Below are 24,741 nucleotides of genomic sequence, written 5' to 3'. Positions count from 1 at the left end.
AGGATATCTACAAAGGATGTGAAAAAGAAGGACCCAGGGAGACAGACAGGAAAGCTGGGAGCATGCGACAAACATGGCATCCCCTGGAGGGACCATACAGCCGCGTTGCCCAGCACTGGCCGGTGGCACCAGAAAGCAAGAATCACGGTAGAAGCTAAAGTTAGGGCTGTCTGAACCACGGGATTGCCCTTGGGAAAAGCCCAGGTCGTCAGCTCATGTTGAATGAAAGATACACCAGACTGATTAAATAATTTAATGTAAAACAGTTTTTCAAGAGTTGTAGAAAATATTGGTGAATGTTATATGTATAAAATTATGTGTTTTAAGCCTCTTCCAATTTTTTTTAAATCCACCCTGAAGTACTGCTGTGGCTTTATAAATATGAGGCTTGGGACCCAGCCTGTGACTCTTAGTGGCTCTGAAAGCCCCTGTGATGCCCTGTTAGTTCTCAGGAGGACACCAGCGCTTTTCTGGAAGGGCAGGTGAGGGATGCAGAAGGCAGTTTTCAGAAGAGATAAGTGGAGACTAACAGAGAATCAAAGACCACCTGAGCCACTGCAGTTCTGTCCATTAGGGATTCAGGTTGTGTTGGAAATGGGTGGCTCTCTGCTGCCCAGATGTGGCCAAGGGGGTCTGAGTCCACAGGGGGGCTGTTGCTTGCTATCACCCTTGCCCTGGCAGTTGTCTTTCAGGAACTGGCTGAGGTTCCTCTGAGGGACTTCTCTGGGCCATCCCTGCTTTTCCTGTGGTCTCCACGCCACTGTGTCACAGAGGGTACAGCCAGGCTCTTCTCGGAGCATCTGCAAGCCCAACCCCAGGGTGCCTGCCCTCTTGGGGGCCTGCTGCTTAGTGTCTCCCTGCTGACCACTCTCCTCCTAGAGAGCATCTGGCAGATGTTCTAAGGGTCAGACCAGCCTTCCATTTGTCTCTGTGGCTCAGGGAGTCTGGGGTCTTTATTTCCCTTGGGAGTTGATGCTGCAGCTGAGCCAGATAATCCAGTTAACAGGGCTGGGAAAGAAATTAAGCTAAAGCTCAGTCAGCAAATGAGCTGCTGGCAAGTCCTGCTGCATCCAAGGAACACTGCCAATACAAGTTTCCCAGGGTGGGCCTAGGGGGGCACTGCTTGGCCTTCTTGGCCATCCCTGCTACAGCCTATTGCCAGCCCATCTTTAGCTCATCTTCAGCTGAAGGGAGTAAGATGGAGGCCAAGCCACGCACCAGGAAGTGAGCTGGGAAAAAGTAAAGCATGAGAGGTATCAGGAGGGTCCTCAGGAGTGTGCTGGTTGGTGCCACAGGGGAAGGTGGCCCCTCAGCCAGGGAGGCTGGGTGAGGCTTCCAGGAAGGTGCTGGGGAGAGATGCTAAAAGGAATGAGGGGTGAGCTTTGGGGTCCCTGGGGACACGTTCAGATGAAAAGATTGGCATGCCAAGGCCCTGGGGTGGCTTGTAGTGTCCTGTTCTCAGTGGAAGAAAGTAATGTCCCTGGGAGTGAGAGAGGGAGGAGGGCCCAGGCAAGGTTGGGGAAGGGTTCTCAGAGGCCATGGGAGTGGACTGAAAGGACTGGACAGTCCACCTGGGCTGCTGTGAGATGCATGGCTGAGGGGCAGCCTTTCAGGCTGGGGCTTGGTTGCTCGTTTCAGGAGGGTGAGACCAAGGACGGGTTGGCTGCTCCTGGAGAAAAACCAGGTGAAAACAGCTCAGAGCCCAGAGACCTGAGGAAGCCAGAATGGAGTGACAAAAATTACACGGCTGCTGTGACAAAGGAGAAGGAGAAGAAGAACCAGAAGGCCAGTGTAAAGGCCGTCCCCATGAGGTACCAGGCCATCCCGCCCAGGGCCAGGGAACAGGGAGGCCATCCACGCCTGTTGAGGACCCCTGTGATGAGTTCAGTCCAGGGGTTGCAGGGGAGGTGGGCTGGCTAGGCCAGGAACTCACACCCTCCTCTTCTCTTCTTGGCTGCTTGTGCTGGGCAGTAGCCAGGGTTCCTGCTATTTGTGTGTGTCTTTCTACACATAGGGCTTTTTAATGGTACTAAGGATTGAACCCAGGGACACTTTACCAAGAAGAGAAGAGTAGAGAAAGATGACCAGTAGAGAAAGAGGAGGTGGACCGGGCCAGGAGCAGTTGGTGACTACAGTACTTCCTTCCTTCTTCCAGCTGGCTGAACCCCGAGGAGGGGATCACCGTGTACTTCCACGCCATCATCCCCAAGCATGTCACCTTCGACCCCGAGCTCCACACGGTGTTCATCAGGGGAGGAGAAGAGCTCGGACAGCCCAAGTGGAGTGACGCTTGCAAGATGTACTATGTTAAGTAAGTCCCGGGGCCTCCAGTCCCCCCAGTATGTGTTAGAGTTGATCAGTGAGTCCCCGCGGTGGCCGTGTGTTTGATACTCCAGCATGCATGTCTTCGTCCCGTTTCGCCCTGGCTCTTTTTTCTGTCCTAACTAAGAAGGAAGCCCTGCCCTGTTCTAGAGATGCCATCTTGGTCAGTGTCCATTATAGCTTTGGGTCTGTGTTCCTGGTGTGTTTGAGACCTAAATCTTCTGAGTTAAGACTTCCAGATAACTTTCCAATGTCTTTTGATTTGCAGGGACTTACTTGAGCTCGGGTCCCTCATTGAGGGCAGGGTTGTCATTCCCAGGCAGAGCCTGGATAGAGCCATCCCTTACAAGTACGTCCTTCACCATGGCCGAGGCTCCAGCTGCGCCGTGGAGTATGAGTACATCTACGAGCAGCCGCAGAAGGCAGGCGAGCACGTGAACCGCTGCCTGTGTGTCAAGTCCTCCCTCCTGTGCTCCAGAGGTAAAAGGCCTCTCCTGTGGCACCTGTGTCCTAGACTGGGTGCTGCTCTGTGGAGCAGACTGCCTGGTCTGCATGGGTCCTCTGCTGTGTGCTGCCCCTGCTGTGGTTTAACTTATGCGAGAGAGGAAATGGGAAGGAGAGAGGACATGCCAGAGGAAGGGCTGGGGCTGTGGGCAGGATGGGCCCGGGTACCCAGCAGACTCTGGGACAAAGCAGGGAATAGGGAGCTGCTGGCTGGCCCTTCCTGGAGGCAGCCAGGTGGCGATTGGACAGGACAGTGTGTCAAGAGCCTCCCTGTGGGCCTCTGTTATTTGTCCTTGTCACATTTTGCTGGTGGCACTTGGGTGGCTTCCACATTCGACCTGCTGAATCCTTGGAAAGAACCCTCTGCACCTCTTCAGGCCCTCTTTGTCTGTGACCCTCTCTGGAGATACTGGCTGTCCTGGCCTGCCTGGGCACCCAGCCCTGTCCTCAGCTCCCCCCAGGGCCTAGGATTTAAAAATATGTTTTCTGGGCTGACCTCAAGCACCTGGGCTCCAGAGGTCCTCCTGCCTCATCCTCTTGAGAGGCTACAGGTGCACCAGGACACCTGACTATGCATGTAATTTTTAATAACAATAGTGTACCCCAAGGACTTCAGCTTTTAGGCGAGACTGGACTTCATCAGATAATTCCACAAGCAAAGATGGAATTTCTGCTCTGACAAGTCCCACAAGCAAGGGGCTGGAGTAGGGTCAGGAGAAGCTCCAGAGGAGGCCATGCCTGAATAAGCATATGAACCCTGGCCAACTGTCACCTGGCAGGGACAGGGTAGAGCTGGGATGGCAGGACCAACCAATGGGACAGCAGTGTGCACAGTGCCTGCTTTGGGCCTCAGGAGTTCTGCTCAGCGCCTATCTTAATATTTCACTGCTACCTGTGTGTGTCTTTCAACACATAGGGCTTTTTATTGGTATTAAGGATTGAACCCAGGGGCACTTTACCACTGAGCCATGTCCCAGCCCTTTTTATTTTTTGTTTAGAGACAGGATCTCCCTAAGTAGCTTAAGGCCTCTGAAGTTGCTGAGGTTGGCCTTGACCTTGCAATCCTTTTGCCTCAGCCTCTGGAGTCGCCGGGATTACAGGAATGTACCATGGTGCTTAGCTACCTCTGACCACTTATAAGTTTTCTGTGTTTTTTCTTCTCTTCTCTTCTCTTCTCTTCTCTTCTCTTCTCTTCTCTTCTCTTCTCTTCTCTTCTCTTCTCTTCTCTTCTCTTCTCTTCTCTTCTCTTCTCTTCTCTTCTCTTCTCTTCTCTTCTCTTCTCTCTCTCTCTCTCTCTCTCTCTCTCTCTCTCTCTCTTCTCTCTCTCTCTCTCTCTTCTTATTTTTGACAATGCTGGCGCCTCATGCATGCTGGACAAGTACTCTACCCCTGAGCTAGATCCCCAGCTATTTTATTCATCTTTAAATTTTGAGTCAGATTTTGCTAAGTTGCCTAGCTGCCTTCAAAATTTTAATCCTCCTGGTTCAGCCTCCTATATTGCCTGAAGTACAGGCATGCACCATGGTGCTTGGCTAACACTTTTGTTTTCTAATATTTTACAGTTGACATGACTGGGTTTTCTATAATTGTGTCTCTTGCAGCTGGCCCTCAGGGCAGCCATGAATTCAGCCCTTGCTCTGTAGTGGGCACCTGCTAGTGGCTCTGTGTCTGCTGGGTAATCTGTACTGTCCTCTTTGGGGTAGATGTTTCTGTTCACAGTATGTATCCTAAAGTTATTTACCAGAACAGGATTCAGTTGCTAGTGATAGATGTAGTTTTATTATAAATGTTTTTTATGCATTTTTTAATTTATATATGACAGCAGAATGCATTACAATTCTTATTAAATATATAGAGCACAAATTTTCATATCTCTGGTTGTATACATAGTATATTCACATCAATTTATGTCTGCATACATGTACTTTGGATAGTAATGTCATCACATTCCACCATCATTAATTACCCCATGCCCCCTCTTTTTGGAATAAATATTTAACTTGCGTGTGGTCATGTTTAAAGTTTTACCAGACTTACTGGTAAAACTAAGCAGAGACTTGGTTTTAAACTTATCACTGTGGGTTATCTGGGATTTCTGTCTCTAGAGTATTTCTGTCTCTAGGGGCATGGCCATGGTAGCTGATGGAGTTAAGTTCTAATCACCTCAGTTAACCAAAGTCCTCTTGTCTTCCTTCCTTCCTTTCATCCTCTGACTATGCTTCCCTATTTCAGTTTATTTTTTAGACAGGACCTCCCTAAGTTGCTGAAGATGACCTACAACCTGTGATTCTCCTGCCTCAGCCTCCTGAGCCACTGGCACTACAGACATGTGCCACTGTGCCTGGCTGCTCCCCTGTGTTTCTGTCTTCCTAGGTGGTACCTTGGGCTGGGGGCTTTTGAGATCTTAAATGTGACATTTTTCTTGCTATCACCCATAGACTGGCATCAATATGATGATATAATTTGCATGAAGCCTCCTGGGACATTGGAGATATTTCAGAACTTCTTCACTAATAAGATGAAGAAGGAGGTGGTGAAGGGGAAGAAGATAGCAGCCGAGATCATGCTGGGCCGCATCTTCAGCGTCCTCCAGACCTGGAACCTCGTCAACCTGCAGAACTTCTTCACCCAGTTCCGGCAATTTTATTCAGTTGTCCGAGTGCCTATGATTTACGAAGGGAAAGCACAGCCTTGGTACAGCCTGGGCCTCGGAGAGGAAGAGGTATCAGGCTTCCCCTTATCCCCAGCAGTTCAGATGTGAGTGAGCAGGGTCCCCTGACCTACTAGAAGTAAGGAGACCCTGTGACTGACTGGGGCAGCTGAAGAGGGGGCAGGAGGATCTTTACATCCCTTCTTTTTCTGCTCAACCTCTTGGGAATCCCCTGCCCCCACATCCCTCCTCCTGATTGCACCTCTGAGCCTCACTCCCAGCACTGATCTTGAGTTTTTCCAGTCCTAGGCAGAGTTGAAAGAAAGGGTAGAGCCCATCATAGCCCCTTCAGCCACACTGTGGCTTGGAGACAGAGATGGTGCTCTCTCTGAGTTCGACATTGAGCTCTCAGGAGCATCCAGGGGTCTCCCAGACCCACCTTACTGCAGGGTTTGGGACTGAGCATCCATGTGCTTTTGCTGTCCCAGAACCTCAACGTGCCTGGGAGTTGGGGAGGCGAGGGAGGTGGGACCCTCCCCAGAGCTCCCCTTCCTCAGGGCCTTGATCCCCTGCCCAAGGGTCCTCCAACCTCCAGGGCATGCTCTCCATGGCTGTGCCTCTTCTTTCCCCCTGCATCAGGTGAAGAAGCACCTGTGGGAGTGTTTGAAAAAGCAGATTGAACCGTTTCTGGAAGGAAAGAGTGGGGATGCCCTGCCTGAAGGCTGGCCTGTGAGGAGCAGACTGAGGATGGGCCTGGTCCTCCTTTTTCTGGTGGAAAATGCCAGATTCTGCTTGTCGGAAGGTGACTTGACCTTACTATGCTCCATCCTCTGCCCCAGCACCTGCTCTCCAGATGTTCTACACAGTGAACTCCACCACATCCTGGGCACATCTGAGAGGTATCCTAGGGTTTCTTTATTTTTTGTCAGAATTTTCATAGCCATATATCATGATTTTTATCTGGTTATAGAGATAAGTGCTAGTCAGAGAAAGGCTGAGCACACAATGGGGAAAAATAAAACACAGTCATGTCACTACTTGTTCCTGTCACTTTCCTGGCATATATAACATTACTAGTATTGTTAAATTCTCCTGAATACCCTGACTTCAAAAAGCTTCACAGAGCCAGGCACCATGGCGGCATTGTCATCCCAGCTACTTGGGAGGCTGAGGCAGGAGGGTTGCTTGAACCCAAGAGCTTAATGCCAGCCTGGGCAACTTAGTGGAACCCCATCTGGAAAAATAAATGACAGAAGTGCTCCTAGGGGGACTTTCCTCTGCTCACTCAGCAAGCCTTAGCACTGGGGCCCAGGCCTGCCTGCAGGTGTCACCTAGGAAAGCTGCAGAACCCACAGGGATGCTGTCCCTATTGTCCCACCTGTGTTGGTAGCTCTGGAAGCACACTGCCCCTGCTGAATCAGTCATGGCCTTTTATGTGGTAGGGAAGACATCTTCTGAGATGATGTGCTCGAAGGATCAGGGTCTCTTCTGCTTCTGTTTGGATTGAGCTTGGGTAACATCAGGTGGCCTTTCCTGAGCTCTTAGCACCTGTGGGTTTCCTAAGTTTTAAAGACCCAGGTAGTTGCTGTGCCCTCTGTGAAAGGGTGACAGTGGTTAGGAAATCTACAAACAGCTGTGTGGGGGTGTGAGCGAAGGAAGAAGGGTCTATTTCTGTGCCTGTGGGACAGACACCATGGGTTGTTCCTTTTAAAAAGTGGCTTTGTGGCTGGGCACAGTGGCACATGCCTGTAATCCCACAGACTCAGGTTGTTGAGGCAGGAGGATCACAAGTTCAAGGACAGTCTCAGCAACTTAGGAAGGCCATGTCTTAAAATAAAAAAGATCAGGGATGTAGCTTAGAGGTAGAGTGTCCCTGGGTTCAATCCCAGTTTAAAAAAAAAGTTAGGTTTGTATTTATGTCCACCATCACCAAACTGCCTGGTTCAAATCCTAGGCCCTGTGTGAATTCCTTGGCTGGAAACTGAGGGCCCCAATTCATCAGCTGTGTGGTGTGGGTGGATATGACCCTAGTGGGAGTCTATTGGGATTCATGATATCTTGGTGCACTGGATGATGGCCAGGGAACTTGTCCCCTTTGCCACCCTGTGTCTCCTGGTCTGGGACTCCATATAGGTGTGCCCCATGCTCCTTCTGCTGGATGTAAGTGGCTGTCCCTTCTCTCCTGGTACATCAGACCACAGGGCAAGTTGGACACAGCCAACCACAGCTCACATTAGGTATTGGTTCCCTTCCAGATGGCAAGAGTACTTGGTCAACCTGTGCCAAAGGTGCATGGCTGTAAGGGTCATCGACTGGCTGGGCATCCTCCCTGTCCTGCACTACTGTATGCAGCTGGCTCCTCCAAGAAAGGACTTTGTGAATCAGCCTGAGGACATCTGGGCTGCCCTCCAGGGAGTCTCCTTCTCTCAATTTCAGGAAAAATGGCTAAATGAGTAAGTTCTACAGCTGCATTTATATAAGTGCATCTTGGAATAATGATTGTTTAGCACTTTGCCACTGAGGTACATCCCCAGTTCTTTTTTAAATTTTCAATTTTTGAGATGGGTCTTGCTAAGTTGCCTGGCCTGGTCTGAACTCCTGATCTTCCTGTCTTTGGATCAGCTGGGATCACAGGCATGGCCACTGCGCTCAGTAGTCTTTCTCTCATGACTATATTAATATATGTTTCATCATTTGTTTGACAGACTCTTAGCACCTCTGTGTGAACCAGGACACGGCCCCACCTATGGCAAACCTTAGTTCATAATCTTGCTTCTGACCTTGCCTTTTACCTGAGGTGAGGGGTGGTGAGTGCATTTTTGGCAGGGCTGGAGCAAGATCCTCCTTTTGCTTGCCATAAGGCTCAGGCTGGAGAACTGGCTGGGAGAAGCAGAGGACTTCCACACTCTCTGCTCTCTGATTATAAGGGTGGAGCTCTGCCCTGTGAGTAGGGAGACTCAGGCTTCCTGGAGTGTGGAAGTCTTGGTGGGCAAGAGTACAGAGACAATGACCATGGGCTCACTGGGCCCTGCAGTGTGTACAAGACAGAGGCCATCCAGTGGGGAGAGGGACTAAGAACTGGAAAAGTCACTGTTCCTGAGATGTAGATGTACAGAGCTTGCTGAAGGCTGAAGCAGAAGATAGGAGCCAGTTTCTGTGGATGCTCAGATTCTGGTTTCTGCCAGGGGTACTGTGGCCCTGCTGTCAAAGGATGGAAAACTTCCATGATCCGAGTCTCACTAAGCTACAACAAAGCCCTGGCTCCTTTCCATCATGCTGCACAACCAGGGGGGAAATGGGGGGGTTAAACCCACAGATAGCCCAGGTGGGGAGATTCAGGGAGGGTGTTATAAACAACCATAAGGAATATGGTAAAGAACTTTCAGAAAAAGTGGACGATGTTCTGAACAGTTGGGGAATTTCAGAAGAGCATTGGAAACCATGGGTATTAGGAAAATTGCTGAGGCTGTGATTAGGGCTCCGTGGTAGACCACTCCCCTAGCACGTGCAAGGCCCTGGGTTCGATCCTCAGCACCATATAAAAATAAATAAATAAAATAAAGATATTGTGTACAACTAAAAAATAAATATATTAAAAAAAAGAAAATTGCCAAGTGGGAAGGCCACAGATGACACCCGGTGTGGAGATGGAAATACTTCTTGATGGCTCAGTAGCCACTGGGAGACAGCAGAGGGAAGGGGCCAAGAACTGGAGGACTGGGGACTGGGCAGTAGAAATGTCATGCTCACACAGAGAAGGAGCAGAGGGGAGAAGAGCAGAACAGAAATTTTGAGGTCTGTGGGTGAAAACCAGGTGAGCAAAGAGGAGAAAGAGGCCAGAGGAAAGATGGGAAGATTGTGCTGGGTTTCCCAGAACAGAGAGTGCTGCCTAACAGAGCCTGAAGACTCCAGGGAGGACAGGGGCAGGCTATTCATATCCAGCAGTCATGGCTACTCGGCACCAAAGAAAGACTTTCTCCAAGGCAGCTAGAGAAAAGACTCAGTGAATCCAAGGGACTGTGGAAGGGTGAACAGAGGAGGGAGAGGTGGCACTCATACACAGTGCTAAGCCTTCACATGGAGACAGGTTCAGTCACATGCTGCAGCGCAGACCTGTGCTGAGGACATTGAGCTAATGAACCAAAGCAGACCACAAAAGGACAATTACCATGTGATTCCACCCATGAAGTCCCTAGCATCCTCACACTCAGATAGAGTAGTGTGGCTTGCCAGGGGCTAAGGAAGGGGATTTATTCTTTAATGAAGACAGAGTTTCAGTTTTGCAAGATGAAAAAAGTTCTAGAGTTTGATTGTGTGACAATGTGATGTCATTGACACATTGCATATACTGGAAAATGGTTGAAATGCTAAAATTAAGTTATGTTTACTACCATTAAAAAAAACCTAACTTTTAAGCCAGGTGTGGTGGTACATGCCTGAAATCCCAGAGACTTGGGAGAACAAGTCAGGAGGATCACAAGTTCAAGGCCAGCCTGAGCAATTTTAAATCTCAAAATAAGATTAAAAAATGGGCCATGGATGGGTCTCAGTGGTTGAGTGCACCTGGGTTCACTCCCCATTACCAATAATAATAATAATAATAAACTTTTAAAAACCACTGTCTAACGCAATTTTAGGCATGATTTCCTGACTTTAGCACTGTTGTATTTTGGGGACCAGGCCATTCTGTGTGGTGGAGGCCATCTTGTGCACTGTAGGATGTTGGGAAGTGTGCCTGGCCCCCATCTGGAAGGTGCTGCTGGTCTTTCCCCCTCCCCAGTTTTTAAAGGCACATGTGTCTCCAGGTATTGCCAGTCCCCCTAGGTCAGGGAGGGAAGGGCTTGAATACCTCTCCCCCCACTGAGAACTGCACTTCAAGAGGCGAAAGGGGACTCAGAGATGCAAAACTCCAAGCTAAATAAATGATAAACTGGAATACTAAGCAATATGCATTCCACCAATTTAAAAAGCTGGCTGAGGCCCTGGGTTCCAACCCCAGCACCACAAAAAAATAACAAAGTCAGAGCAGGAGTTATAGAAGAATAGAGAACAAAGGTACAAAGTAGGACTAAACCCCAGGGTGGAGAATCAAATCCAGTCCCAAATCAAGAGCCTGAGAGGAGGAGTAGGCAGATCCTTAGCTCTGTGGAGCTCTGTGCCTCCTCTCCAGGGACTGGTGGAGCAAATGGCAGGAGAATGAATATGGTACAGACATTGGGGGAAAGCTGCAGATCAGCCAGACCCAGGTGGCACCCAGGGGCTTCAGTGCCCTGCATGGCGGGACACACATCCCTCTCAGATGTGCCCGTCAGCACATGGAGCAAGACAGGCTGCATTCTGAGCTGGACCACTCTCAGTACCCTGAAGGTGCTGTAGTCCAAGGGTGCAGGTTCCTAACCACAGCTGAGCAAGTGACTCTCTGGAAAATCTTTATATGCCTAGATGTGTTAACGGCATGCTGCTTCTAAATAATGTCATCTTGGAATGAGGAAAGGTTCTTCAGAGAAGACATGGAAAGCACAATTTACGCAAGAAAAATTGTAGGGGGTTGGGCTGCACTCAGTGGCAGAGGCCTGCCTAGTGTGGGTGAGGCCCTGGGTTGCCTCCCCAACATGTCAAAAAAAATTTTTAAAATCCAATTTAAGAGAGGAGCATAAAACTTAAAATTTAAATCTGATTTAAACATGATAACAGTTTCGCACTCATTTCCACACATAGATAACTGCCATGTGTGGAGTGCCCTGTCCCCTTGCCCTCCCCATCCACTGTGAGCCAGGTACTGTCTTTAGGGATGAAGGAAGTGAGCTCAATTGTTCTCATCTCTTTTCTGTTTTTGGAACCTTTTGAAATGAAAGCTAAATTGAAATTATTTTTAAAATGTATTTTGTTTTTATTTATTTTTTGTGTGTGTGTGTGCCAGGAATTGAAACCAGGGGTGCTTAACCACTGAGCCACATCCTCAGCTCTTTTTTGTTTTTTATTCTGAGACAGGGCCTCACCAAGTTGCTGAGGCTGGCCTTGAACTTGCGATCCTCCTGCCTCAGCCTCCTGAGTTGCTAGGATTACATTGTACTACATGCTTGGCTACTTTGTTCAGTTTTCATCTGATTCACTCTGTATGTCTGTTTCCACGATGCGTTGATATCATCTTTAAAATCTGAGCATTCTGGACCTTCCCAGCTTTGAATTTCCTTGTCTTGAGTCTGTTCAGTGCTCTCACTGCTGCCCTGGTCTCTGTCCCGGTTTCTTCATTCAGGAACCAGTTTCTTAACTTCATGGAGAGCAGGAAGCAGTTGCTGTGTGTGGATGAGTATCTCTTTCGATCCTGGTTCAGTTTGCTGCCTCTGAGAAGCCTGGTTTCCTATATGGAAAACTCCACTGAATACTTGAGTCTCATGCCTGCTCGGGTCCTGGACTGTTTTCTAGGGACTCACTACAGGCTGCAAGGGCTTCAAGAGATCTCCTGCCAACACTTAGAGGTTTGTGATTGGGAGTGGGGTGTTAGGTCCTTTCTAAGCAAAAGCAGATTACAAGCTGAATATTGAGTGCTTGTGGGTCTTTTGTCCTGAAGGCAAGGTTGGGGGAAGTTCTGAGAAATAATAAGAGAATTCTTGAAATAAGAAGTCATTATTTCTTAGGGTTAAAGTTTGACTTCCCAGAGTCGATTCTTGTTTAGTAAATAGAATAGTAAATATATTTACTAAATATAAAAATTTTAGTAAATAGTAGAGAATAGTAGCCATTTGTTAGATAGGGTATTAGAAGGCACTGTGAATGTCACACATTTTATGGTTGCTGTCTTTCTTTTTGGGGTAAAGAAAATGGCATAAGCACTGAGATGTAGCTCAGTGGCGAAACACTTGCCTTGAAGATGCAAAGCCCTGGGTTCCATACCCACTTCCAAAAAAGAAAAGACTCAAAAAAAGGAAAAAAGAAAATGGCATAAATTTACAGTGTACATTTCGCTGGTGGAAAATGAAGTTTGGCCCTTGAGCCCTTGAAGGCTTGTGTGCAGGGAGAATAGGATGAGTCTCTGTGCCCTTCTCCATTCTTGGCACAGACAGCTGTTTCTTGATTGAACCTTTCATATTTACCTTTCTCTTTCCTGCCCTAGCATGTTGAGAATGTTTTCAAAATGCTGATGCACCTTGTGGACATCTATCAGGACGTGTAAGTAGAACAGCTGGTACAGCCCCTCTGCATGGGCTCCAACATGGTATGGGCCGCCTACTGTCAAAGTGGGAGGGTGGTACATGAGCAAGTACCCCAGTGTCCTTTGCAGTTGCCAATCCAGGCATCCAGGTTTCCTCCTCCTCCTCCTCCTCCTCCTCCTCCTCCTCCTCCTCCTCCTCCTCCTCCTCCTCCTCCTCCCCTTCCTCCTCCTCCTCTTCTTTTTCTTAAAGGAAATCAACAGGGCTGTGAATGTAGTTCAGGGGTTGAGCACTTGTCTAGCATGTGCAAGGCCTGGGTTCAGTGCCCAGTACCAAACAAACAAACAAACCAAAAAAAGCAAATAATAGCTCTTGGGTGCTGAGATTTTGCTTCATTCCCATCCAACCTTTTGGCCTTTGTGTAGTCACTTATTTTTAAATGATCATTGTCATAGTACAAATGTATGTGTCCTGCATTTTTTAATATTTAGTTTTTTTGTAAGTTGGGCCAATTTAAAACAAAAATCAAAGGTGGCCTTGCAGAATCATTTACTCCTACACCTGTGTGTGACCTTTGCCACCTGGAGGAACAGCACATGAAACGCAGAACAAGAATGTGCACCAGGGACCTGGGTGTTCCTGGAGCCTCTCAGCACTGCTGGTGCTCCCCGGCTCTGAGCCCCTGGGGTGTCTGAACATGGGTCATGGCACAGGGTTCCCCTGTGTGGCAAGCCCCTGTGACTTTCTCGTATCAGTAAATGCGAAACCCAGTCACACCAAATGGAAGAAATTCTGTGTGCAGTGCATACTCTTCTTCTATCATCCTCCTTCCCTCCCTCCCTCCCTCCATCCCTCCCTCCTGTGTATCTCTGAATTTTTCTCCAAGTGTATATCATATTTTAATGAGTATAAATATTCATCCCTTGAGGTTTTTTGAATAAGGGAATTTATTTGCAAATATTTTAACTTGCTTTTGATAGAGTTCCAACTGCTGAGCTAAGACAAAGGAACTGTGCTCCCTTTTTATCTTAGTCACAGCTTTAAGACCTATTGTAATGATAGCCTGGAGGAGTTCAAGTAAATGCCTTACTTGTAGGTCATTTATTTTAAGTAATTAATTATTTGCAGTACTGGGGATTGAATCCAGAGACTCTCTACTACTACCCCCAGCCCTTTTTGTTTCTTATTTTGAGATAAGGTCTTGCTAATTTGCTGAGGCTGACCTTGAACTTGGTCATCCTCCTGCCTCAGCCTCCTGAGAAGCTGGGAGTACAGGCATACTTGTAGGTCTTTTAAAAGGAAGGGACTGATAATTGATAATTGGTATTGTTTTCTCATCTCCCAATGACTTCAATGATCTCTCTGGACTCCTGGTGGGTAGGATTCTTGAGAAGACCTCATTAGAGTCCTACTTGACTGTGTGCCTGAAGCTCCATGAAGCTGTCTGCAGGATCACCAACCGCCTGAGGTTTTATAAGATCCCCGCCTTGTCAGCTGAGATCATTTGCAAAGTCATTGGACTTAGACCTCTGGAGGTGAGTGGGATTTATGGACCAAATGTCATGTCCAGGAGAGGTCTGAGATTCCATACAGCCTGATTTGGAAGGGAACTTGGGGAGTTCTGGGATGGCTGGATGAGACAGAGTGGTATAGTCAGTTGTCAGGTATTCATTTGGCATCTCGTACATCCTGGGTTCCATTGTGTGGAAGCAGATTACACATTTCATCCCTGGCCTCACCAAGATGACCCCCTCCTTTTTCCTTGATTCTATTGTTACAGAAAACTAGGGCCTGTTTCCCTCTCCAAAACTATGTCTGTGCCTTGTCTTCCCCAACAGACTCTTCCCTTCATGTAGTGACACACCATGGCAGCAGAATCCATGTCCTGCTGCCCTGCTCAGGCCCCTGTGTCCCTTAGCCTACAGTCATCCTTGCCCTCATACCCAGAGGGAACCTCACTCTCATTCCTACCACTGGAGCTTGGCTGCCCCTCGCCCTCACACTCTGTTCTCTCACCCGTGTCTCAGGGCAGCCTCCCTGCTGCTGCATCAGGAGCTCTGAGTTGCTGTGCAGCTTCTCCACTGTGGGTCCTGAGCTTCCACTGTGGGTGATGGAGAGTGGCATCTGTGGGTGACTCATTTTTTTTAACCTTTTTGTACATCACATCAGACCTGTGACGTCAGGGATGGAGATGGTCAAGTCTACATTTTTACCTTATTCCTTTCAGCCTTTCTTCTTTAAAATACCACAGACACACTCTAATTTTTTTTTTTTTTCGGTACCAGGGTTGAACCCAGCAATGCTTAACCACTGAGCCACATCCCCAGCCTTCTTTTCTATTTTATTTAGAATCAGGGTCTTGCTGAGTTGCTTAGGGCCTTGCTAAGTTTGTGTGGCTGGCTTTGAACTCGGGATTCTCCTACCTCAATCTTTTGAGCTGCTAGGATTACAGGTACTAAGAATGAATTTAATTGATAAGGTGTCTGTTTTCTCCCAGGTGGTACTATTTAATCCATCACAGGTTGGTGCCAGCTCCCAATAAATGGTGCTTCAAAAGTTTGTCAGTTATTTAGGGTTTACTTTTCTGCAGAAGGAAATGTCCTCCTTGTTGGTTGGGGTCCCAGATCTGTGTTCACAAATACTCTGCCTATGCTGCAAAAACAAAATTTTGCCATGCTTAAATTGACAAAAGCAAAAACATGCCTGGGCATGTGGGAGCCTCCTGTCAGGTGGCCAGCTGGGTGGATGCTGTGAGGGTCAGAGCACAGTTCAGGGCCCTGCTGCTTGTTCAGCCTCAGGGTTATCCCTCCAGTTCATTTATTGACTACCTCTGTTCAATCCTGGATGACACCTAGATGAGTCAGTAAGTGGCAGGGGCCATTCTTAGAGTTAGTGGAATGCCTGAGGCCCAGTACAAGGGACATACATGTCCTGATGAGGCATTCGGATTGTCCTGGAAGGTAAGAGGTGGCAGACCCAGGTTTTGTGGGACTCTGTAAGAGCACACACTGTGCAGCCCTCTGGGGCTTGGGAAAGGCCTTTCTAAAGTAGGGCCTGATGCTGTAGTTATATGTACTCCCTGGCACCTTTGGAGTGCGAAGAGAGAGGGGCTGATGGAGGGTTGGATCACCAGAGACCTTGAGCCCCTGAAAGGGAGTGGTTCTGTGGGTGTGGTGGAGGAAGTTGGGAAGAGAGAGACAGTGGCTGTCCCCACAGAGTATTCATGAGGAGAGAACTGGTTTGGCCTCCAGGCCAGGAGACTGGCTGCTTCATATCCCTGAGGAGTAAGGGCTGGGAGTTTGCATGACCTACTGGTTCAGGGTTCTATGAAAGCTTTCTGCTCCCAGGTGAGTTCTTCTCACCCAATCTGGAGAAAGCACAGGGCTCTTGTGTATGCCCCCGATGGTGGAGGCTCTTGGTGAGGTGGAGTCTGCTTGGGACCTGTAACCCACATGCCTTCTCCTCTCCTCTCCCATGTTGCCCCTTTCAGGGGAGTCCAGAGTTCTGGATAAATGACAGTGTTTGTGTTAGGTGGGCTTCTAACAAGCAAGGAGCTAGCAGGTGGCTCAGGTGTGGGGAGCAACAGAGCAGAGTTGGTAAACCTTCTCTCATGTGCCCACAGGACGTGGCAGAGGATCATGGAGCTATAGCCAGGAAGGGATCACTAGAAGACATCTTCCAGGGTGTCCTGGCCACCACGAGATCCTGGCTACGAACAGTGTTAACAAAAAGCATGCTCCGGAAGGGTTCAACTGTCCTGTTCACGTACCCCGAGGAGATCCAGGTGAGCTTTGCCTGAGACTGCAGAGCCTTTGCAGGTACCAGAGTGGGGAGTCACACAGCTGTGTCCTGTCACCATGCACTGGACCAACAATGCATTGGCCTGGAGTCCTGGGCTCATCCTGAACCTTGCCTCAGGCCCTGGTATCTTCTGTGAGGAAGGGACATTGCTGTTTGCCTAGTAGGGAGTCATTGGCTCTGTGGTAAAGCATGATGGGGCACAGTCAGACTGAAGCAGAGTTGCCAGGAGGATCTTCAGGCTCTGCTTCAGGTCTGAGGCTGTAAGCCAGCTGTGTGGTACTGGAAACAGAAGGTCAATATGACAGGAAGCACCTTTAGCTGGCAGCTGAGTGAAGCCATTTGATAGAGTGGACTCCTCCTCCAAAACCTAGGACATGGGGAGGATTCCACAATAGTCACCCCAGTGCTGGAGAAGACAGCTGAGAGCCGGTGGGATCCAGGAGCCTGAGTCCCTAGAGGGCTACAGGGGGAGGAGGTAGAGTGGGAGGTCCTGCCCACCCCAGGCTTGCTCTCCAGACTGGCTGCCTTTTCCCTGTCCTTGAAGTGGAAGGTTGTCCCCCTTGAGCCACAGTCTTCCAGGGAGACTCTGGAACCTGCTTGTGGTCTTTGCACAGAGTTTGTGGCAAGACTCATTGTGATGTGAGGCAGGGATACCCCACCTGTATGAACAAGGGTGGCTGCAGGGCCAGAGGGTTGTTCATTTCAATCAAAGACAAAAAAAATCCTCCCCAAACTGCTTTCTGAAGTTTGATACCAACAGACTGAAATCCCAGGAAAACACAATTGGATTATTAAATATTATTCCAGGATTCTAAGTGGTATAATCTCCAGGTGTTAAGCATGAGTGATGGGTAGCCACTGACAAGAAAGAATGTTTCTAAGTGCAGTAGTAATGATAAAAACATGAAATTTATGAAACATCTACTCTGAGGTGGTTGCTGCTGTTATTGCTGTTTTTCAAGTAAATTAACTAAGGTCTGGAGAGATGAACATGCTGTTGGTATTATTGGAATTCAGAGCTCTTTCTCACCAGGAGAAGGGAGATATGGAGTAAGGGGGAGAAGAGCTCTGTGGTATGAAAGGGGCTAGAGATAGCAGTAGGAACTCATGATTTAAACAGTTGCCAGCTCTGTCCATCAAGAAAACTGAGGCAAAGGCATCCTGGGACCATGAGCACCTACAGAAATAATGATGCCCTGGGATCCGAGCACACCCACATCCCATAATGTCCCCCTGACTTTTTTGTACTGGGGATTGACCCAGGAGCATTTTACCACTGAGTCCATCCCCAGCCCTTTTTACTTTTTATTTTAAGGCAGGGTCTTGCTAAATTTCCCAGGATGGCCTGGAACTTGGGACCCTTCTGCCTCAGCTTCCTGTGTAGCTGGGAATACAAGCATATTCCACCCCACATGGCCCAATCATGTCTTCTAACTTCCATTACCACCATACAATGCTGTTCCTGGAAGAAGAACCACCTCCATGGGTCAGAGCGAGATGCATAGTGGGCCAGGAGCTCCTTGTGCTGGAACGTCAGGAAATGCTGAGGCTGCAGGCCCATCATAGGGATGCAGTTAAACGCATGTGGTGATTCAGACACCTCCTCATATAGCCAAGAGGATTCCATGTGAAGTCTATGGTGGCCATGGTGGTCTGCCATATCTAGCTTTTCACTTTTGACAACTGAGTGGTAGTCATCTTTATGATGGCAGAAACAGGGACAAGAGAGCATAAAAATTATCTGGACTATTTTGCAGCATTTTTGTAAGTCTAAAATTATTTTGTATTTTTAAAGTAAACTGCTCATGGTAGCTAAATCTGGTACAATTTGTTTATCAAAAGGCAAAATGATAGGAAAGGATTAAAATTCATTGATAAACATAGAAGAAAAAGAGAAAGAAAGCACTTCTTTATTTTTCTTTTGAAGAATGGAGCTAGGAAATGTAGGAGAAATAATTGCAATAGAAAACTGTCACTCTGTAACCAAGGTATAGTAGCTGATGCAGGCAGGTATCACCCAGGAATCCTGAGATCAGTGGAGTTGCCAGGAGGGCACAGGATTTCCAGTGTCCCACTGCAGAAGCCTTTATGGAGGAGGAAAGATGATTTTTCACAGTGAAGAAATCTGGCAGACAAGCCTTAACCAAGGACTGACCTCTCTGTCAGCCCTGGTGGCACCAACAGGTTTCATGGCCCACTTGGTCAGTTTGGCTGGGCAGTTATGGCAAGTGCAGATGTTTGGCCATACCTGACCTACACTGAGTACATTTTTAAGTGGCTTGTCTTAGCAGTGTCCCAACCAAACCTACTGTAATCATGGGAAAACTGTGAGTCAACTGGCTCAACAGAAATGATCTGAACTTTTCAAAATTGTCAGCATCAGAAAAGATAAGGCCAGGGAACTTCTCTAGGAAAGAGACATGACCAGTAAATGCATTGTGTGTCCCAAGGTGGACCCTGGATCCAGATTTCAGGTGGACATATGGAGGCAGCTAATCCAGGCTCCTGTCCTCCTAACATTGCCTGTCCTGAGCAGACATGGTGTGTGGACAGATGCCTACTTGGGCTTGGAGACTTGCTAGGATGCTGCCTTCAAGTGCTTTAGCAAAATCCTTCTTCTTCTTCTTCTTCTTCTTCTTTTTTTGTACTGGGAATTAACCCAGGAGCATTCAACCACTGAGCCACATCCCCAGCCCTTTTATTATTTATTTTTTATTTAAACACAGGGTCTTGCTGAATTGCTTATGGCCTCACTAAGTTGCTGAGGCTGGATTTGAACTCGTGATCCTCCTGCCTTGGCCTCCTGAGCAGCTGGGACCACAAGTGCCCCCATTCCGAGCTGTTGCTATCTTATATGTAGGATGTCCCTGTGGTATTTACTTGTCCCTGTGGGTGTCACTTAACACATGGATTTTGCAGGTCTGGAGGCGGCTGGTGGAAATAAACTTTCCTAAGGAATATGGCTGGAAGGAGTCGCTGCTGGGGGACATGGAAGGGAGGCTCAAGCAGGTACCAGACATGGAGGACACCATCAACATAGTGATGGATAAGCCCAGATCACTGGCAGCACCCAAGGCTATGAGCAGTGCACAGCATGTGCAGGCCCTGGGATCCACCCCAGCTTTGTATTTCTTTTTCTGACCAGGACTTTGCACTTTGGCCACAGAATGTCACATTCCTGAGAAGAGCTGGGGAATGGGATTGTTCTGTTACTGGGGCTCTAGACATATGTGTCCTCAATCCCTCCATGTAGAGGTGCTCCAAGGGACCTGCTGGTGGCAGGAGCCTTATTAAACACAGTGACATGGAGAAAACACAAAAAATGCCCTTCATTTTGAATGAAGGCCTGTGACCCAGGAAAATTGGTTTCTCCCTGAGTGTTTTATATGGACCTGGTCAAATGGATATTTTAGGAAGACAGAAGCAAGAAAAAATGGCTCATATTTTCAAAAGTTGCATGTTTTCGCAAGCTGCTATTCTGGATGCTTTTTTGCAGCATGAGAAGAGACTAACTTGGTTTCATCTTTGCTCCTCTGGTGACGGGCAGGGAAGACATGCTTAGTGTAGGGCAGGGAGGAGGGGAGTCAGAATAACCACTCACATCCCACCCACCTTGGTGTTTGCAGGAGAGGCATCTCTCCCAGATATCTGTCTTCTGCAGCCCTCACTGGGATGCTGCTGGCCTCAAGGACAGTGTAACCAGGAGCTTTGAGAAGTGTGTCATCGAAGCTGTGAGCTCTGCCTGCCAGGTGACCAATCTCTTCTTGAGAAACATGCTTGGGTTCATAGCTGCTTGTTGAAATGGCCAGCTCCAGGCCTTAAGTGCCTGCCAGTTCCAAGGCCTGTGCTGACCAGGATTGAGTCCTTGGTGGCCCCTCCCTGGCTTGGGCCTCATGCTGTGATCCAGTGCTCTCTACCCACTGAGATGGGTAGAGAGATGCAACTTGAGATGCAACTTGAGATGCAACTTGGCTTCCTGCTGCAGAGGCGGCCACACACCCTGTGCAAAACCACAGAGGTGCTCATAAGCCTTGGTGCAGATGATCTGGTGCCCATTGTGATCCTTGCCACTGTTTTGTTTATGACCTGTTCAATATTGCCCAGTAGATATGCAGGAAAAGATTCCAAAGGTTGACAAGACATCTAGGGAGGATTATGAAGTTCAATAGACTCCATCCTTGTTGGGGTAAAGCACTTGCCTGGCACGGGCAGAGCTCTGGGTTCCATTCCCAACACTGCAACAAAAGGGGGAAAAGATTCTATTGGTTCACTAAGCTTTTTTTCTGTAAAGTTGGAAGATGTTCTGCCCCAGGGCATGTCAAGAGTAGTCCCCATACAGTACCCCTGAGGCTCCCAGGGTCCTGCTCTATTTCCTAGTGAACAGACCTCAGTTTCATTACTGACCAGTAGATTCCTGAGAATTAGAGGTCCCTTATTCCAGGGAAATAGGCTCTCATCTTTTTGCATAACTAATTCTAAAACTTTCATTTGTTCTTTGCTCAGTGATTTAGTAACATGGTAGCCACATGTCCTGTCACTCACCCTTGGAAGCCACACTTGGGTAGTGTGATGTGTTTGCCGGTGTGGGTGCCACCAGCACAGTCTACCTGGCAACATTCTTATCAGCTCAGAAAGAAAACCCAGCCCTTCAGCTGTTGTGTCTGCCCTCCACCATGTTGACCCAGGCCCTTCTCCAGCACCACCTAATCCCCCTTCCTCCTCCACAGACTACTCAGGCGTCTCAGAAATGAAATCACACAACCTGTGGCTTTGGGGGCTAGGCTTCTTTTGAGTATGTGTTCAAGGCCATCCATGCTGCAGCACCTGTTAGTACTTTGTCCCTTTTCATGGATACAAGTTGCTTATTATATGTGCAGTGTGCTTTTATGTTCCACTTGTCCTCTGGTGGACATCCGGGCTTTCCCTGACTGATGGCTGTTATCAGTTTGCTGCTATGAACCTCCACACATGGGTTTGTGTGGATGTGCTGTTCAAACTTTCTGCGTCTATGGTGGAGTGGTTGGATCACTTGGTACCTGTGTGATTTGAAGGACTGTCTTGCCCATTCCCACAGTGGTTGGACCATTTCCACATTGCTGCCAGCTTAGGAGGGTCCTGACTTCTCCACACCCCCACAGACTGTGTTCTCAGTCTTGTGACTGAACAGTCTTAGGTATGGGATAGTTTCTCAGGTGACTCTGATGGCTATGACCTTGGGAAACTTTTCCTATGTTTTTTGGTTATTTCTGCTTTCTATGTCTTTGGACAAATGCCTTTTTAGATCTTTGGCCCATTTTGTTCATTTGGGCTCTATGTCCTTCCTTGATTGTGGCTTATGAGAGTTCTTTGGATAATCAGGTGCAAATCTCTGGTCAGATATGTGATCTACCAGTATTTTCTCCTGTTCTCTGGATTTTTTTCACTCTTGGTGATTTCTTTAGAAGCACAGAGATTTTTTTTCCTCTGTCTCCTTTTGTGGTAGTAGAGATTGAAACCAGGGGTGCTCTACCACTGAACTATATCCCTAACCCTTTTTGTTTTTTATTTTGAGACACAGTCTCACAAAGTTGTCCAGGTTGACATCAAACTTGCAATCTTCCTACCTCAGCTTCCTGAGTAGCTGGGATTATGGATGTGCTCCCCCCTCCACTCCTGGTAAGGTTTTTACTTTTGGTGAAATTCAATGTGTCTATTTTTTTCTTTGTTGCTAATACTTTTGACATCAAAGAATGTTATACTAAATCCTGGGTCATGAAGTTTTACCTATATATTCCTCTAAAAGGTTTTTGTTTTGTTTTGTTTTTGGCACTGGGTGTTAAACCTAGGTCCATATGTTAAGTAAGTGCTCTATCAGGGAGAGACCCCTTCTGAAAGCTCTAGAGTGTTAGCTCTTAACATTAGTCCCCTCTTCTCCATGGTAGGAGGTAGGAGTCCAGGTACATTCTCTTGATGTGGAGATCCACCTGTTCCAGGCCATTTGAGGAAGGCACTGTACTTCATCCCTTGAGTGATCTTGGCACTCTTGTCAAAAAGTCTGTTGACGAAGTTGTGAGGGTTCACCTCACATCAATCCCTGTCTCCACTGCCATTTCTTTCCAGTAGGTCATAAAATCAAGAAGCATGAGTTCTCCTGATTTGTTGTCCTCTTTTGGCATTGCTTGCTCTTCTGGATCCCTTGGGATTCCATATGTATTTTAGAATCAGTTTGTCAATTTCTACAAGGAAAACATCTGGGATTCTGACAGGGATGGCTTTGAATCTGTAGGTTAGTTGGGGAGTGTTGACCTCTTAACAATGTTACATCTCATGGTCTCTGAACCTGGAATGCCTTCCCATTTATTTTGGTCTTTAATTTCTTTCAACAATGGTTTGCAATTTTTAAATTAAGGTTTGCATTTCTTTTGTAAAATTTACTCCTAAGTGCTTTATTCCTTTGCTATTGTAACAAATTATTTTCTCAATTCTGTCTTTGGATTGTTCATTACTAGCATTTGGAAATAGGGCTGTACCTCATCTCTGTGTCCTGCAGCTTCTCAGGCTTGTTTGTTGACTCTAGTGGGGCATACATGGGAGAGTGTGTCTTCTTTGAGTTTTCTATATAGATCACTGTATTATCTGCCTATGAGGATAGTACTTCCTTTCCAATCCCAACACTTTTTTTTTTCATCTTCCCACCTAACTACTCTGGGTAGCAACTCTAGGACTGTGAAAGTGGTGAAATTAGCCATCCTGTCTTGTTCTTGGAGTTTTGTCTGATACTTATTCTGTATCTATTAAAATGGCTATTATTTTTTTTTTCTACTGGTAGAATGTGTTAACATTTTTTGTGTGTATGTGTTACTGGGGATTAAACTCATGTGTGCTTTATCATTTAGCCACATCCCAGCCCTTTTTATTTTTCATTTTGAGACAGAGCTCACTAGGTTGCTGAATCGGGTCTCTAACTTGTAATCCTCCCACCTCAGCCTCACAAGTTGCTGGAATTACAGGCATGTGCCACCACACCCAGCTTCTTAACTAATTTTTGATTTTGAAACATCCTTTTATCCCTGGGATAAATCTGCTTCATGACTTTTTATGTGTGGCTACTTAATGTTTTGGGTTTTTTTTTTTTTGTCCTTTCATGTCAAAAAAAGTATCTATTGTTAGTTTACCCTGTGTTTTTTACTGACTACTGAACAGTTTTTTGCAAAAGTGTGAAAAAAATGTTGTTTCTTGGTGAAGCATCAGAAGGAGAATTGGAGTGTCTTTGGTGCTTGAGGGTAGTCTTTATGAGAATCACCAACTCAGGACATAAAATACATGATATAGTAAAGTTTTCCTCATCTTTTTTAAAAATATTTTTAATGACAGGCTACTCTAAGAGAAATGCAGATGTTGGCAGTGAGCTGAGATGGCGTATGACTTGGGGTTGTGGGGATGTGTTCATGGGTGTGCATGCATCTTCAAATCTCTGGCACCTCACATAAGAAGCCAGGCCACAAGGAAATGGAATCACTCTAGGAAATATTAAGTATTTTATGTTTTTTCTTCCTTTTCTTTTGCAGTACTGGGGATGAAATCCAGATCCCCTGATAGGCCAAGCTCCCCCTTTACCAGGGCATATCCCAAGCCTCTCTTCTGGTTTTTTTTTTTTTTTTTTTTTTTGAGGCACTATAAAACTAGCTTCAGTAGATTTCTGAAATGCTCTTGGGTGCTAACTTGTGTCATTAAAAAACAAATCAGTAAAATCTTCTAAAGTCCTCTCTTTTCAATTCATTTTCTTTTAGTCTCATACCAGTGTCCTGGAGGGAGTCTCTTGTCATGATTTGCAGAAATTTGGCAGCCTTGTGTCTGCTGTGATCACCACATCCTGGCCCAGGAACAACAGAGAGGCTGTGGAAGGCCTGGATGAGATTCTTGAACACCTGCTCACGGGGCCAGATGTGAAGCAGCTCTTCAAGTTGTACAGTGTGTATAGGGCTGGTTGGAGTTGCTGTCCTTCCTCAGGCAACAGAACAGGGCAAGCTGAGGTTTGGTAAAGGCAGGATGAGCAGAGGTGCCCAGGCAGGTGCTAGGCATCTCGTGTAATTAAGAACATCTAACACCGTCTGCTGAATGCCTGAAGGACATGTGCTCCTGGGGGGATACACTTGAAGCAGCCCCTCTGAAAGTCCCCAAGCCCTTTGATTTCCAGATGAGAGAATGGAAGTGCTCAGGGCATGTTGCTTACCCAGGGTATTGAAGATTTACTATCTCCAAGGTAACACATGATTAGAAATCAAGTTCAAACCTAGCTTGCCTCCCTGTGAAGCTCATATTTTGATTCTCAAT

General features: G+C 47.2%; 1 protein-coding gene across 8 annotated transcripts in view; it reads left to right on the top strand.

The window, feature by feature from the left end:
- Window positions 1-24,741, top strand: part of LOC101970728 (E3 ubiquitin-protein ligase RNF213-like) — a 196,186-nt gene that overhangs the window by 54,427 nt on the left and 117,018 nt on the right. For 7 of the 8 annotated variants that reach the window (XR_013429775.1, XR_013429774.1, XM_078030412.1 and 4 more), the window contains 13 exons: window positions 1,639-1,811; window positions 2,156-2,311; window positions 2,591-2,802; window positions 5,265-5,548; window positions 6,116-6,375; window positions 7,732-7,929; window positions 11,733-11,955; window positions 12,591-12,646; window positions 14,009-14,162; window positions 16,250-16,411; window positions 19,348-19,437; window positions 20,055-20,177; window positions 24,198-24,378. Coding sequence is in view for 5 of the 8 variants with exons in the window: in XM_078030412.1 (XP_077886538.1) it covers window positions 1,639-1,811; window positions 2,156-2,311; window positions 2,591-2,802; window positions 5,265-5,548; window positions 6,116-6,375; window positions 7,732-7,929; window positions 11,733-11,955; window positions 12,591-12,646; window positions 14,009-14,162; window positions 16,250-16,411; window positions 19,348-19,437; window positions 20,055-20,177; window positions 24,198-24,378 (2,272 nt within the window). In the remaining 3 variants the exon portion in view is untranslated. Of the gene's footprint in view, window positions 1-1,638; window positions 1,812-2,155; window positions 2,312-2,590; window positions 2,803-5,264; window positions 5,549-6,115; window positions 6,376-7,731; window positions 7,930-11,732; window positions 11,956-12,590; window positions 12,647-14,008; window positions 14,163-16,249; window positions 16,412-19,347; window positions 19,438-20,054; window positions 20,178-24,197; window positions 24,379-24,741 lie in introns of those variants that run through there. The other variant, XM_078030414.1, reaches the window with a different exon arrangement.

This window comes from Ictidomys tridecemlineatus, chromosome 13 (assembly GCF_052094955.1).
Source record: "Ictidomys tridecemlineatus isolate mIctTri1 chromosome 13, mIctTri1.hap1, whole genome shotgun sequence".
Taxonomy (NCBI): Eukaryota; Metazoa; Chordata; class Mammalia; order Rodentia; family Sciuridae; genus Ictidomys; species Ictidomys tridecemlineatus.
Note: the sequence above shows the minus strand (reverse complement) of the source record. Positions and strands in the feature narration are given on the sequence as shown.